Source organism: Aptenodytes patagonicus, chromosome 3 (assembly GCF_965638725.1).
Source record: "Aptenodytes patagonicus chromosome 3, bAptPat1.pri.cur, whole genome shotgun sequence".
Lineage (NCBI taxonomy): Eukaryota > Metazoa > Chordata > Aves > Sphenisciformes > Spheniscidae > Aptenodytes > Aptenodytes patagonicus.
In genome coordinates this window covers 69774597-69791874 of record NC_134951.1, presented here as the reverse complement: position 1 = coordinate 69791874, position 17278 = coordinate 69774597, and the positions used below count along the sequence as shown (strand labels likewise).

At 36.2% G+C, this 17278-nt stretch overlaps 1 protein-coding gene across 3 annotated transcripts in view; it reads right to left on the bottom strand.

Annotated features, from left to right (window-relative positions):
- The window catches only part of VTA1 (vesicle trafficking 1), a 44342-nt gene that overhangs the window by 16371 nt on the left and 10693 nt on the right, over nucleotides 1-17278 (bottom strand). For all 3 annotated transcript variants that reach the window (XM_076333731.1, XM_076333732.1, XM_076333733.1), the window contains 4 exons: nucleotides 12971-13065; nucleotides 9706-9833; nucleotides 8958-9033; nucleotides 3935-4046 (listed from right to left, as the gene is read on the bottom strand). In XM_076333731.1, the coding sequence (XP_076189846.1) occupies nucleotides 3935-4046; nucleotides 8958-9033; nucleotides 9706-9833; nucleotides 12971-13065 (411 nt within the window). The remainder of the gene's footprint in view (nucleotides 1-3934; nucleotides 4047-8957; nucleotides 9034-9705; nucleotides 9834-12970; nucleotides 13066-17278) is intronic.

Sequence of the window (17278 nt, the reverse complement as noted above, 5' to 3'; positions counted from 1 at the left end):
GAGCAAGTCAGTTACCTTTGCCTCCACATCACTAAAATGAAGAAAGAGTCTATTTGTTGCTGCTGAGGAACAATTATTGTTTCTACACAAGTTGCATACACTGATTTTTAGCAAAAGCTCTGTAATCTTTGCTTAGACGTTCTATTTTTGTAACTGTTTAGAATTCATAATTCATTTCACATAATCAGGTGAGCTTTGTAGACATCACCACACTATGAGCCAGAGCACTAAAAAGCTCATAGTTTAAAGCTAGAAATATTTAATTGGGCTATTCATTGCATTCACTATAACAAAAGGATTTTTTTTCCCCACATGTTGTCTTCTCCATTAAATTATCAAACTGGTGTAATTTGACTAACAAAGATGTGGTGACGTCTGCAGCTGGAGTTGCATCATAAGTCTCTCTCGCTACAGCTGCACCAACAGTTAAGAAAACTGCCTTGAAAAAGATCGTATGTTGAAGAACAAATTAGTTTGCTAATGCTTCACTTCAAATATAGCTGTGCCTAGACTGGAGCGTATTTCAGTGGGTAGAGATAGCCATTCCAGTGTTTAAGTCTGTAGGACATCTTCAGGTAAGGAAAGCATAATAACAAGAATAAACCGGTAGACTGGAAATCAAATTTTATCATACTCATTATTTGTTCACAAATATTTGAATTTACTTATGTTGCAGTGTTTCTAGAGTATTAATACCCAAACAATATTTTATCCAGGAAACTGCAAAGACATTATAATTGGCACCCAGGCTTTTAGACACTTTTGTTTACTTTTAACAAAATGAAGGCTAACAATAAACAGGGATAGATGTTTGGTACACATTCTCATTAAAAAAATGGCGATGATGTATTTTATAATTTTTTAATTTTTTTTTTTTTAATGTAATGGTGGCCAGGAGATATAAATGATAAGAGATTACACTGTGGAGAGCCACTTTTCAGACTTTTTTGGCTAAATTTGAACCTCAGCAGCACTCTTATCTGGCCCTCTCCTTTGCACCCATTGACTCTCTTTTCCATATACAACTGAATGATTTTTTTCAAGAATCATAAAAAGGCTGAAGGATCCCTTGCAGGTTACCTGGTCTAATTCATCACTCATAGCAGCATTAACACAGACCATGCTGCTCTGGGCACAGAATGGCTGAGGTTGGAAGGGACCTCTTGAGATTACCTAGTCCAACCCCCTGTTCAAGCAGGGTCAGCTAGAGCCAGTTGCCCAGGACTGTGTCCAGTCGGGTTTTAAGTATTTCCAAGGATGGAGATTCCATAGCCTCTCTTGGACTCTTTTCAATATCTGACCACATTCATGATGAAAATCATTTTCCTAATAATTAATTCACATTTTCCTTGTTGCAACCTGTGCCCATTGCCTGTTGTCCTATCACTATACACATCCAAGAAGAGTCTGGCTTAGATCTTCTCTACACTCTCCCATTAGGTATGGTTTAAGACAGCAGTAAGAACTCTTAGACCCACTTAACTTCACCTTGTATGCCATGTTCTCCAGTTCACATTTGGAAGACAATAGAAAACTCTCATACTTCAATCAATATACTACTTTCTAACAAAGGTGGGCTTGGAAGGAGTAGGACTGCCTACCTTTTACTTCCTTATACTTTGCTCACTGTCTGATAAAGGTGGTAAGCTAGACAGTTTTTATTCATGCTACTTTGTCACTTTTTATCTGCTGCTGCACATTTGTCTTCTGCTAAATAATCAGCTAGTGGCTGCCAAGTGGAATAGGATGCTATACCTTACAGGAAGGACCACCAGTTTAATCTTTCTATAATAGCAGGTCATGCCCATCCTCCTCTTTCTTCAACAGATTAACAGGAAAAAGCTTCAAAATATGAGATCGCATGATGAAAAGATTGAGAACCAGAGAGAAACCAGTTTTCTACTGTTTTGACGTTTAAAATAAAACCAATGTGCAGAAAATCACAAGTCTATTCATAACATTTGAAATTACAGGTTCAAACTTCAAAATCCACCTAAGACCCAAGTACAGACCCCAAACATGAACGAATGGAAACAAATAAATACTTGTGTGTATATATATGTGTATGCGCGCGCGCACGTGTAGATATATGGATTATATGTATTAATACGTATGAACATAAAACTTTATGTAGCCACCTCTACAACTACCTAACAAGTTAGATTTATCTCTTTTGCATTGTAGATTTGTTTATTGATACTTTTTATTAGAAAAATTTGTATTACTGAATTCAAGCTTAAGTTAAGAGAGAAATGAGCATCAACTTAAGTGACATTTATTCAAGCCACAAAAAGTCTTGTATACTAGCTCAGAGGAAAATTTCAAATCATTTAATGTTCTTACTTGTTTCATTAGGCATGTGACAAATTATACGTAGAGGTTATTGTCATTGTGCAGAATTAGTCTGATTTAATTTGCATAATGAAAATATCCATCCCAAAGACATCCTATTTCCATAAGAGATTCAAATTTAAAATTTGTATTTCAAGCTTCTGCACTGACTGAGGAGGAAAACAGAGACCCCTTATTAATGAAACTGATCGCTATCAAAAGCAACTGCTGAAATGCAAAAAGAATTGAACATTCACGAAGCATTAAGCAGAAAAACTGCAAACAATGGAAAAGTAAATGGGTGAAAATATTTTGAAAGTTAATTTAACAATTACATACCGTTTTTATTTTTATATATTTCAGAAATGTCTCTTTTTTGCATATATTTTGCTTTTATCAATAACTGAAAAGCACGGTCAGTTTATAGAACAGTAATACTATTACCTGTTTCAGCAGTTTAACAAAAAAAGTTTTGTAAGTGATTTCATTCTCGCGTGTATCTGTGAAGCCTCTGGATCTATACTTTAGAAATAGGTTGACATTATAAAGTTTAGAAATAATATGACAGCTCCGTTTTGATTGTTTAGTTATTTTTAGTAAAAATACACATAATGACATAAAAGAATGGAGCTGTCTTTATCAGAATAGGTTAGGATGTGATCAACGTGCTCTTGTAAGACAGAGTCTGCTTAGTATGTGTTCTGTTACTTCATGGAGAGGCTAGCTTGTGTCTGCTCACAGTGGTGGTGTCTGCCTTAAAAAAGCTCTAAATGAGAAAGGTTTGGATGCCCCTAACATTTCTTACTGAAGAACTAAGACTTTTTAATTAGCAGCAGAGTTTAGACATGTCTGAATGCATGAAATAGAAGACATTAAAAGTTACAGTTCGGGAGGTTTTAAACAACCTGTTCTGATAAACATTCATTTTGGTAAGTGGGTGGTCTTGGAAATCACTTTTTATCTAACAGTTAAGGAGGTAACTTCAAGGAATCCTGTACAGGAAAGTCACGGTACAGAAGAACACAGGGAGTAACTAAAAAACCACAAGGAAAGGGGGGATAAGTGAGAAAGCAGCAGGAAATCCTATCGAAAAAGAGTAGGCCATAAACCTATTTTGAAAACCACATTATTATATGGGGAGGAAGGGGTTGTGTCACAATCAGGTGTTTGCTTTGAAGTTGAGTTCATCTACAATCAATCCCTTTTCTATTCCTATTTAACTCCTGAGAGAGGATAAACTGGCAAAGGGATCATAACTTTACAGAACAAATTTAAAAGAAGGACTGTGGGTAGCGCTGAAGAAGTGTAGGGTTCTGGCCCAAAGGCGACAATGCCTTCTTAGAGAGTAGCTATGTTCAAAATAATAATCTCCACTACAAAGGAAAGAAAAAAAAAAATTATTAAGTCAATAAAATAGTAAAGTCCAATAAAAATAACAGTAGGAGAAGCAGAGAAGAAAAAGCAGAAGGCAGCCCATCGTGAATGGAACATTAAACAAGGAAGCTGTGCTTCCTGTGGGGTGCTCCCTGAGGAACTGTGCATACCACCATTTCGGTCTTGGCCCAGCCCTCTGCTCTTTTAAAAAGAAAAGGGAAACACATACCGAAGCTCTCTCCTTCCATTCCAATAGGCCCAGGCTGAGGAGTCTCTCCATTCTTCAAGCAGTTATGAATGTATGCTGCCTTCCACCTGGCGTACTTCCTGTGCTGGATGTTCTGGGGAAGGGAAAAGGCCAGCCATTTTAACCACTCACTTCTGCGAATTGATGCATTCAAAACAGAAATACAAGCAGGTTTTCCACCCTGAGAAGAGATTATAAAACTAAACTGCCTTCTCTGCTATCATTTGACCCCCCTTTAAAGATAAACAACACATGTGAAATTCATTGGTGAATTAAAAAAAGAGAACAGCTCTAACAGGATCTCAGCATGAAAGGAAAATGTGGAGATCTTCAATTAGTGCAGTATGTCAGGAAAAGGAAAAAAATTATACCAGGACCATCTGGTGTGAAAGGCAGAGCACTGTGTAGTAATTACTGATGTGACATAATAAAGAGAACTTCCCATCTCCATAAACTTAGATGAATATTTACTTTAAATATCTGAAACTTAAAATGCTACTCCTGCTGATCAATAATACAAAATCTTAGTTCTAATTACATTATTTTACATTTTAAAAATGTATTTAAAAGCATGAATACAGATAGGCTGCTGTAGTTGCAGATTAATGTGGTATGTGGGATATTCTAGGACATACAATATTTTGATTTAGTATCTTCACAACATAGCTAAAAATCAGATGAAGGACTTTAGCAATACATAAACTACCTGCAGAGCAAGGGGTTATGATAATAATGACTTTAAATAAACTGTTAATGACAAGTTTAATAGTTCAGGTATTAGAAAAAATATTAATACTTCCCAAAAAATTAATTACTATATTGACAGTCAATATAATTTTTTGCCAACTCTCGTCTTCTGAAATGGTGTCAATTTGAAGCAATAGCAGTGAGAAAAGCATCTGCTGCTTGCCTTTCTGATTCCGATTCCATTTCCATTTCCACGGTAACAGTTTGAATTGAAAAAAGGTGGTAGTAACTTCAGTATTTAAAGAAAATCAACATGACTTTTCACTATTTTCAGTTTCTGAGAGAAAGGAATTGAGGAAAACCATTTCACCTGGGGTTTCATAAAGTCTTCTTTTCACAAAACATGAGTGATTGAAATAAATGTCAGAATCTCAACTATTTTGAGATTTTCCATTTAATTTTTTAAAATATACTTTACTGTTCTTAGGTACAACTTTAATATGTCAAAACATTAAATGAAGATTGGGCACTTTATATCTCCTGGGACTGTTACAATAGTGTTTTTTTAATTCAGGAAGAGTTCTCAATTGTTACGAGAAATCTTAAACTGACTATGCAAATCAACTACTTTGTCAAAAGTTGTAAGAGAAATAACCAGTTCTGACAGTTATGAGGTAATATGTTTCAAGGAACAAGGCTGAATATAAACAGAGATGAGAAACGTGGAAGGATGAGCGCAATAATTTGGCCAAGTGAACAATGCAGGTTGATAGTGTGTTTCACATCAACATCACCACCTGCAAGGTACTGGTGAACTCAAATTTCCACAGTAACAATCACAGGTAAAGTGGTTTGGAAACTGAGGTAGACAGAATAATCTCTCTTTAAAAGTCCTGACTGAAATTACATTCAAAGTTTTTGAGAATTAATAAAATTAAATTCAAAATTGTACTTCATAAAGTCTATTGCACTGTCATCTAGAACAGGGTAGAGAGTGACAGTATAATGGATATCTCCAGCAAGCTCCCTTCCTCATATTTAATACATTGTTATCCACCAGGATGCTTACACAGCCCAGGAGAAAGACACGGTCCTCATTTTCGCAAATAAAATGTTCTCCAGAAAAAAGTCTATCCTAATGACAGATTTATTAAAATGCATTCAATATACCTCAGAAAGGAAAAGTACAATTGGAAAACATAGCTTTCTGTTAAATACTTTATTTTAATAATCTTTCCTGGCCAGGTAGTGTTACAGATGAATTCTTTTATCATTCACAAATACACTAGAATCCACAAAATGCAGAAATACACATCCAGAGTATGGTACTTCTAGAAAAGAACATTATGCAAGATTTAACAGCCCGTACATCTCCCCTCTGTTCTAATACCACAATTATTTCCTGATAAAGCGTGAAGATGCTGTTGTATTGAGTGTCCGTGCCCAGGTGCTGGCAACGGGGGTGGCACAGGTGGCATCTATGAGGACAGGCCAGGGCTGCCCTCTGCAAGACACAGCCAGCTCCAGCGGACCCACTGCAGGACACAGCTGAGCCCCTCAGCCAGGCTGGTGGAAGCGTATTTATGAATGAGCCAAAAAAAAAAAAAAAAACACAAACGCCCCACCAAAACACTGGACAGAGAGTGGAGAAGGGAACAAAGAGTGTTTGATGTGTGTCATTATGCATCCCAACTGCAAAGCTTATCATTCCAGAACTGAGAACCTAAATTTTCTTGCTTTTAGTTTGTTTTTAATATGCACTGCTGTCCCTTTTTGGAAGGCTGCCCTGATGTATGAACATTACTACTGAGGTAAATGAAAATAACACTACTATCACACAGCTTCTTACTGATCTGACGTAAGGTGTGTCTTGTAAAACGTGTCTTCCAGAAAATCTTTTTGCCTAGTTCTAATATTGAGATATGGAACATGCACTGCTTCCTGTGACACAATCCATTCATACTACCCAATAATCAACCACTTGCCAATTAAAAATATACATATTATTTACAATACCCATTTTCTGATTTTAGGTGTCAAGTATCTGCCTTCTATGCCTTCCATTGTTGATTTAGAAGCCTTTTAATGGTTGATATTCCATACATATGAAGGCAATTACATACTGAAAAGACACACAGATGGTCTGAATAATATGAATGGATAGAAAATTTAGATGTCTTACCATATAACCAAGTGATGGGCTGAGCTTACTTCAGGCTAACAAAAGCTTCTGCAAAATTCTAAGACAGTCGTATGTCATACTTGTCCCATCATTCCTTCATGTGACACTGGATAAGGACACTGTTGAAATGTAGTGATGCTAGCCAGAAGTGCAAACCTTTTACTTTATTTCTTATACACTCTCTTTTAACAACATCTTCACTGATTAAACAATCAAAATGAGATAATTCTGCTTCTTTCCAATTACAAAGCGCTTCTGTCCTTTCAGTATCAACCCCCACCCCATTCAGTAGAAAACATATGACTGCTAGCATTCCACATTCACATTTATAACAATTTCTTCCACCTACAAGAAGGATTGCTTCAGGACCTCTAAGGAGTCACCGAATCAGTGCACTGTCCTGTGCACTGGATTCTTACAGTCTAATTTGATTTGTCTTTTCAGTCCAATTCAATGTGCATTCACTCTGTGGCTCTAGGAACCGTTATTATTTGGTATCGTAAAAGATGTCAGGGTGCATAGCAGCCAGTTTTAAGAAAACACATGGAAGAGCAATCTCACTTGCGCCTCTTGATAGATGAAAATTGTACGCTGGTATAGTCTCAGGCTATGGAAGATACAGAATCTTGCAAGAACACTTGGCCAGGTGTTCTTCTTGGGCAAGACCTATCTTTAATAGCTACCCTTACATTCCTGTATGTCATAGTATATATGTCATATGTCATCGTGATATTGCACCACTATCAAAACCATTCTTTTACCTTCCTTCCAATATTTATAAATGAAAGCAGCCACAACGACTGCATTTTAAACTGAACAAATATGCCTGCGTGTTAGGCATGCTTATCAGATCAGCAGTTTACATACAGGATGTCAAGTCTGTGAATTCCAAGCAAGATATGGAATAGTTTGGAACCAACACAACCACGGGCTTGTTACAGTCCTGCAAAGCAGCAGAATTTTTGGTTTCTAAGGCACTTTTACTAGTGTAAGCATGGAAGCCTGTAACACTCGAGCATGTGAGAAAAAAAATATTTGTAGATTTCCTATGTGGATTTAGGTGCCCTGAGACATATTCAGCACTTACGTGATCAGCACTTGCTGATTTTGTCTCAGATTGTTTAGCGTCATTGCTGTTTCTTATTTATTTTTCCAGGTATTTCAACCACCCTTTAACAATCTTTGAAACTTGTCTTCATGAGTCAGTAGCAGCTTTCTCTAATTTTTTTTCTTTGCCAGAAGTTATCAACTATCCCACGACATTTTCAAAACGAGCTTCTCATTCAGTTAATTTAGCAAGGAAAGCTCACTTTTAATTTTCAGAACAAGGAATGCTTTATTCAGAGTACCTGCTCCTCTATATCTGAGATTAATTCTTCTGTGGGGTGTGAATAACAGAGAGCAGCTGACTATGCACCTAACAGAAAAGTTTGTTTTAAAACAGACCAAGAGAGATTATTCTGGTGTGCCTTAATAAAAGTAATCATGATCTTGTTCAACCAATTCTGGAATGCTTGTTTGATTAAAAAAATCACCTGCCAAAAAGAGCACTGTGTTAGTTACTTTAGTAGATAATTTTTTGAATTAAAACATTCATGTCCTAATGGCCAGACAGAAAGCCATTTTTTATGAAGTAAGTTCATATTCTTCCAACCTAACATATCACCTTTTAAAAGTGGTGTTTGTTGCAAAACCAAAAACATCTGTTCTAGCTAAACTGTACACAATTTCACCTCAGTTACTAGCACTAAAGTTCTTGCTTGCAGGTTGAAAAAAGTGAAGGTGGAAAAAGCCCGGAACCTTGCATCATTTTTCCCTATAATCATTCCTACTTGCTCAATGTAATGCTATGTGTCCCACAGTAATAATCAGACTTTGCATTTCTAACTGATGCTTAAGTCATGAAGCATCTTCTAACAGGTAACAGTTATCTAATATTTCACATATAATTTATTTGAAATACTTAGCACAATTCCTTATAACTTACTAACATGTATTTGACTACACAATCAGAACCTATGTTCTTTGAAGTTCATATTCATAAATTATAAAAACAACTTTACAGAACTAAAACAGTAATTGGCACCTGTGCTAGGAAAAGCAATCAGATAATACACTGATATCCCTAATACTTACCTCTTCAGAGAGCTCCCCAAACACTGTTAGAACGTCTATCAGGAGACTTGCGGTATAAAAGGACTTTATCATGTTTCTGTAAAAAAGAAAACATTTCACTAACTTGGTAATGTCAGTCTCTTGGGATCACATTTTAGAAGTTGGCATTTTAGATCACACTGGCTTATTTCAACCCAATCATCACTATTTTTTTTTCTTTTAATCCAATGTTACAGAATTTACTTCATAATGTTTAAATGTAGCAGTATATTAGCTAGTCTCCTGACTACTATGCAGAAACTTTTCAGTATTTTTTAAAGCTGGTCATCTGTTCTGCACTTAGTTTCTAGTTTGGAATGTTCAATATAGGACATAGGACATCCTATATTATCTTAGAAAAAGCTTAGCAAAGTCATCAACATGCTGTAGTAATTGCTGTAAATCAAACCACGTAATGTATCATCACAACTATTTTAATATCACTGGACAGTAAAAACTATAACATGCTTGACGCGAAGCTCAAGATTAGGCTGGGGTTTTAGAAGGCTTGCCCATAGGTGAGCAACCTCTTAAAAAGCACAAGGAGGAGGATACCAGTTTATGTGTGAAGTTAGAGACATACAAGGAGTAACAAATCAAGTTTTCTGAAAGAGAAAAGAATGCATTAAAGCACAATTCTTGTTTCCAGTCAAATTAAAAAGAGTTAGGATATTCAAATTTCCTGACCAGGATCTTAATTCAGATAACAAAAACAAAGATTTTCACCTACTTATGAAATCGCCCAGCTCTGTCTTCATTGTCTGCATACAAAAACATTTTCAAAGCATAATTCTCCACATGAGCAGAACCAACAATTTCCTGAGTAATTGCTTCATTATCACCAAATTGCTTTTTCATCTGAAAAAAGTTGAAAAAAATACATTCATTACCTTATTAGACCCTAGCAATTCTGCAATCTAATTCAAACACAAGAAGAAGCTGCTGATTTAGACAAAGCCAAGTACAATTTAAAAAAAGAAACAACACACACTTCCATTTTACAAATCTCCAGCTTCTAACATAACAAACGCTAAAAGTATCATGCTAAAGAGAAAGCACATTCTTTTGGAGGGAGAAGTATGAATAAGTAGCTCCGAATACCATCTTCAATCACAAAATACTTAAAAAAACCCCAAACCAACCAACCAAACAAAAAAAGTTAAAAATAAACACAACTACAACATTGTAAAGTAATAGCTACAGATATTTTTCCCCTTACTATCTGAAAGACCAAGCACTCTGAATCCTGTGTCGGGATTCAACACAGTTCAGTTGATAAAGTAATGCATGCTTTATAAAGGTACTGTAGGTCAGAGTGATCACGTATCTTCTCTCTTGTAAGGTTATGTCACTGAAGTTCATTACATCTTTCAAAGCGTCTGAGCCCTACCTTGACTGGTCTAGTGACCTATGGATTTACTGGAATTTTCAGTGCAAGCAGTGTACTGCAATTCAAAGACCTCTTTTCAAAGACATTAGAGTACAAGAATCCTCAGGCTTCCTAATAAAAATCAGTAATGCAAATAACCCTCTAACAGTTACAACAGGTGGATTTACAGCTTCTGAATAGGCTTACTGTTTGCACATAAGGAAATCTCAGGTTATCCTTAGAGAACAAAAACAGGAACACTGCATGATACTAACCCACAGCCTTTATTTTGCCAAAAGATTTAAAAACAATCTCTGAATGGCAGTTATTTTTCCCTGTGCGTGTAAAGAAAATTTAATCATGCAGGCTGCATTTCCATATTTTTTAGATTGCTGCCAACTTTTTAATACATGGAACGTTGCCAGAAAAGTTACTTGATTTCAGTAGTGAAATCTAAACTTTCCAAACAGAACTTTAAATTTGAAGACTTTTGTCAAACTCATACTCTACATAGTTTTCCAAAAGTATTTGTGTTTTACAAAGTGTAATTGTTTTTCTTGTGAGTGTACCACAATTTGTAAGTTGCAAGGTATGTAACTGAAATGAAACACTGAAGTTAATTGAGGAAGAAAATTATTTGTTTATATATATATATATTTCATCAGCCTATATATGCACCTTACATTCAGAAAATAACTTATTACTATACTTGACCCGATTGAATATTCAATGGAGATGATTTCAAATGCACAAATGACACTCAGTTACACATGCTTCTAAAAATATTAAAGTTAACCAAGTTGTTTACTTTTAAATGAAACAGTTACCTATTGGAAAAGCAAAACAACACAATCGTACGTAAAAATATTTCTGACAGAAACATGCATTTTGGATGCAAATCATTGCATTTAACTAATTCACATCCTTGGAATATTATGAAGTTTCTTGCAAAGAACACATCTGGTGATTTCCATATATATCTACACTGTTTTATTCTTTGCTACTATAAAGTTCAGGATTGTTTGTAAGCTTCTGTCTTAACCTTTAAAATAATCAATTGTGGCAACACACAGAAAGCCGTGAGAAACATTCAGCACAGACCTGCCGCACCCCTTTGTGCCCCCTGCTGGCTACGGGCAGACTGAAAACCGCTGCTATTGAATTACTGCAGAGGTCCAACTTCTCAATATACCCAAGCTTCCCAGCCCCAAAAACGCTGTATTAGATCCGCTTAGAAGTGCTCCCTCCATCCTTCCACCACTTGGCTACGCAGAAGGAACTTCAATACCTGAGCATCAGTTGTCACACAGACAATCTTACCAGCAGCTGAAAGACGAAACCACAGGTTTTTGCTGGTTTTCTAGTCTTTCCAAATTTGAAACAAAAGGGGTAACTGAACACTGCTGGCAGATTAGTTGCTGCAGCACCGCAAGGGATCAAATAAATTTTAACAATTCTTAGGGAATGAAGAGGAAAATCTTTCCAAGTTTTAATCTCATCTCTCCTGCCACCTCTCTTCCCTTTTGAGCATGAAAATCAGACCCATTATAGATGTTAAAATTTGATGAAATAACACACCGAGAAGTCACTGTACACTGGATTTTCCATTGCTAAAAAAATCAGAGATAAAACATAGCAAGAAGCACAAAGTATGAATAAAAGACAAATGGTTCATGTTTCATTTTCTTTCTGAAGAATTGAAGGCTGTTGCACTAGTTTCACACAAACTCTTCAAGCATTGCTATGGCTAGATTTTGGATGGAATCATTAATACTGATCACAAAAATAACCACTGCTTCATTTTTCAATGTTACTTTCTGCTTCCAAATAAGCACTTAAACCTTAAAATCCACACGCCACTTCCTTTGAGACTATTGAAAACTACAGCACGTGAACATAAACAGCTCCTGGAACTTAAACTGACCATCTGTACAATGACTTTACCTTTCTTTGTTTAACTCCGTTCTATGTAAGGTTGTTTGCTTCTTAATACTATCAGGTCTACTCAAAAGAGTGTGGCATAGCTATCCCTTACCCACACAGGTAAGACTGTGCTTACAAAAATTCATAGTATAAGATTCCTAATCTCTAACAGAGGATACAATCAAAAGTATCTTTATCTTTTAGAGAATGTTTTAAAAAACTCCCTGGGCACAACACTTTAGGTCAAAAATTTCAAAAGCACCAAGGACTAGGCTAGCCAGTCCTATAGCAGTGAAAATAACTCTCACAAACTTCAAGGAATCAAAGACAAATCAATAAAAAAGTCTTCTAGAACTCCTGCATTCATTTCATAATGAATTATGACTTCTCATGAGAATATGTATGAATAAAGTATTGTACTTCATGTTGTCTAGACAAAACCTTACAGCAAATGTCTGCTGTATGAAATTTCAGTTATGTTTGTGCATATACACATATAAATATACTTACACATACAGCTTTATCTCCTTTCAATCCTTATGCCAATTTATTACATACACCTTAAATTGATACAGTATACCTGCATACAGCATAGTTGCATCAACAACTGATGACAGAAGAAAGATAGTATTTGCAGAAGCTTAAATAAAAATTAAAGTAACATCATGAATTGTTTTAGAGAAGAGCAATTAATTCTACTTACAGCTTCCAACTGATCCATAAGTTTGGATAAAAATTTACGGCATTCTGGGGTTTTACTATCAATCTTCATCCCTGTTTGCATTGCATACAAACGACCTTTAAAGGAGACAAAAAAATCAGACACACAAAAAAATCAGAAGTGATTAACTAACACAAAACTCATAAGCAAATAAAGCAATGCCCCCCCCCATCTTAAAGACAAACTCATCTTGTGGTTTAACAATGTACTACTACAGTACTAGTGAGCAATGACAGCAAAATCTACATTATGCTCAGTCTTGCAGAGATACTAGGAGATATTTTTCTAAGATTTATGCTTTATTTTTCTCAATGAGTATTTCTGCTGATTTCAGATTGATGCTTGTATCACTGTGACGCAATATTAAGTGCTTTTGTAAATAATCACCATCCTCGTTTGCAACTCTCTCAAATAGGAACTTCCAGTCGACTTTTATCCCTAATTATACATGAATAATTTTCATATGACTTACATATATGTACAGAGTGTATGGATATATCTCAAAAATGAAGCTTCATGTAGCAGGAACTAGCTAGCTTTAAAACTCCACTTTAACAAATGGAATTAAGCATCTATTATACCCATGTATATGCATACTTATCATCAAAGACACAAAACACAAACCTGATCTTTAAATCAGACAAGACAGACTTGATTAAACTTGCCCTGCAAGTAAAGTTGCCAGTTTTTCATATGATCTTGAAAATGAATGATTAACGTCTTCTGATTAAAAATTATCTTTTTACTACCAAAAAAATCTATGAATTTTAGATATGCACATGGCAGAACTTTATATGCTTCAAGAAATTGTGGGTAAAACCAAACAACTATTATTTACCAGGATTAAGACACACAGAGAAGGGAAAATGGACAGAAACATTCAGTAACCAAATACAGAACATTTTTCACAAAAAAACCCCATTCCACTAACTCTCAGTCCTGACCCTCAAGGGAGTCCTACAAAATACCTTCAAATGCAGAGCTTAAGAACTAAAAGTTGTAGCTCTACCAAATATTACCACGAGCTAGTTATTATGGCATACCCCAATGCCCTTCTTCCTGCAGGACACAGAGTTCTGCAAGTGATCCCTACTTGCTTCACAGCTTTACCATCTCTCTCCTTCCCAGCATCTCTTCATGCACTAGAGATAGCCTTTTCCCTTCAAATTATCTCAGTAAACACAAATATAACACAGTTGTTTTCAAACTGCACTTATCCTGATGTTTGCTGCAGAAGGCGGCATTATATGCTCAAAAGTTTGTCTGCCTTTTCCATCTATTATCAGTCTGTCTAATAAAATTAGATCTCTCTCAACAAAACTTACCTAGGTTCTGCTGGTGAGCATCATAATTCAACTCATTTTTCTGGATTTTAAAAGTTGTATTTCATGTTTCATATACAATTGATTATTCAAACCAGACAAAGTGTACATTCCTTATTTGGGACAGCAAAGCTGACAAATTTTAGTGTTAAAGCTGTTGGGCTGCCCAACCATTTAAAGACACACACCCCCCACACACCCCCCAAAAAAAAAACCCAAATAAAGTACTCGTGCCCTCCAATGCCTCTCTACTTCTACATTTACAATTTATAAAATAACCTAGCACCTTTTTATTCAAGTTTTCAGTAAAGAACAACCAAGTAAAAGTCTGCTCTGAGCGAAACTTCAGGAACAAATAAATGCTATGAACAACTACAACAACTGACCATGACAAATGAAAGATGGCAATTTTAACAAAAATTGCTATGTAGGTTCTACGCTATGTAGGTTTCATCAAGTGACAACACTAATATTAAACTAATTACTGATACGTACTCTTAAGCCCACCTTATTTATCTTCAGGATGCTGACACGTTAATATTAAAAATTATGAAACCAGCACATGTAAAGTTGAAATTACATTTCAAAGAAATCCAAACACAGAAAGATACGGAGATTTGTATCTAAGGCCCTCAAATTAATTTAAGTCTACTGCTGATTTAAGTTCCATAATCACATGATGAGGAGTTAATGCTTACAGTCTTCAATTAAACTGATTTTTAAGTACATACTTGATTGTAAGCTTCCCCAAACACATTTCATGGTATGATTTAATAATGTAAAACTCAGGAATTAAAATAATGGATGCTAGACCTGTGGGCCATCTAGATCAGTTATTTCTTTTTGACAGATGCAAATATCAGATGTTTTCAGAGGAAAGTAAATTAATTTTAGACTGATATGAGTTAGGGCAACATAAATTCAGAATATCCTTGGTCATTACTGGATATAGATTTATCTTACCTGCTGAAGCATGCATCTTCATATCTCTTCCAAAATTCATTTACATAAAAAGAACTCCGTTTCCATATAAATGGAAATCTTGCAAATATCTTTAGTCTTGAGGATCAGTTTAATCATTAAAAGATCTGCTTATTTGTAACTGTTATCTTCTATTACCTATATGTGGCTTTCTTTCATATTCATTGCAAATATATCCATTTAAATAGTGAAAGCAAGGTAATTTTTTTTCCTCAATAATATCCAAAGGGGTGTATTTACAAGACTGTGACATCTGTATGCTTTGCAGGCAGCCCTAAAAAGCCAGTCCTCTCCCCTCTTAGGATTTCAGACACTGGGAAAAACTTGAAGACTCCTTCAGGCACTCCAATGAACAAACGCAGAAAAGTGAGTCTTGAACACACAGAGAACGCAGGTCAAAGAACAATAGTTACAGATAAGAAACATGTTTTTCTTGTCTATATATAAATTTACAGATCAGGCAATGTTGCATACCAACACCACTTTCCTGCTAACAAAATACTCTGGGACCAAGGTGCCCAGTAGTCCTCAGGTGATTCAAGATCGAAGGACTATTATCCAAAGCGTACAGGCTATCAAGAAGACATGAAGGTGCTCTAGCAGCAGCTCTACAGATATTAAGAACAGAGACATCCTACAGACAGACTATTAATGTCACCTGAACTAAGATTAAATGTGTTCCACCTGTCACAGCAATTACATCTCTGTACCACACAACTGACTATATGAGACAGTTACCACATCTAGCCATCAAACCCTGATTTGTATCAACATCTATATAAATTGGAAAGGAGATGTCCTGCATGATCTTATTAACCGGTAAAAGGTCAAAGCACACTTAAGTTACCCTAACAAGAGAGTCTACTGCAATCTTTAAGAACTTTCAAAGTTCAGAATTTTTGCATACTCACTTCTTCACGTGCAGCAATACGTTCGAAAGGAGTACTGCATAACAAAACCTGCCCAGAGACAGGCCTCTGATGAGGCCATCATTGAGGTAAGGGCAAAAGCTATTCCTTCTTTCTCGAGTAAGTGGTGATCAAGAAAGAGGATGATATTTGTGAAAACTACTATTGACAGAGCATCACTATTTAGTAGCATTCAGTACTGAAAGGGAGCCTTGACTCAAATACCTTTGATAAAACAACCTGATTGTAATGAAGAACTAGGCAACCTGCAGGTCAGAAAATGCAAGCCATACCCTACCACTCAAAATCTCCTGGAATATCAGTTTCAATCAATGAACTGAAGATACAGAAGGAAAGTATACTCTCCAGTGTTTGAAACACACCAGTGACAGAAAAAATGCTAAGTACATTTAGGCACATTTACTGCTTTGCTCAGTGCTGCTCTAGTCAAAAGTGAGGCTTGGGGGTTGAAAACCTCTATCAACAATCATTAAACTTATGAAGCAGATAGCAAGTGAAGTACTTGAAAAACTGAAAGAACTAGGAATTCCTCTGACAGAAACAGAATAGGATGAAGAGAAATACTCGGCACTGGTGAGGCCGCACCTCGAATACTGTGTTCAGTTTTGGGCCCCTCACTACAAGAAGGACGTTGAGGTGCTGGAGCGTGTCCAGAGAAGGGCAATGAGGCTGGTGAAGGGTCTGGAGAACAAGTCTTCTGAGGAGCGGCTGAGGGAACTGGGGTTGTTTAGCCTGGAGAAAAGGAGGCTCAAGGGGAGACCTCATCGCTCTCTACAACTACCTGAAAGGAGGTTGTAGCGAGGTGGGTGTCGGTCTCTTCTCCCAAGTAACAAGTGATAGGACGAGAGGAAATGGCCTCAAGTTGCACCAGGGGAGGTTTAGATTGGACGTGAGGAAAAATTTCTTTACTGAAAGAGTGGTGAAACATTGGAACAGGCTGCCCAGGGAAGTGGTGGAATCACCATCCCTGGAAGTATTTAAAAGACGTATAGATGAGGCGCTTCGGGACATGGTTTAGTGGGCATGGTGGTGTTGGGTTGATGGTTGGACTCTATGAT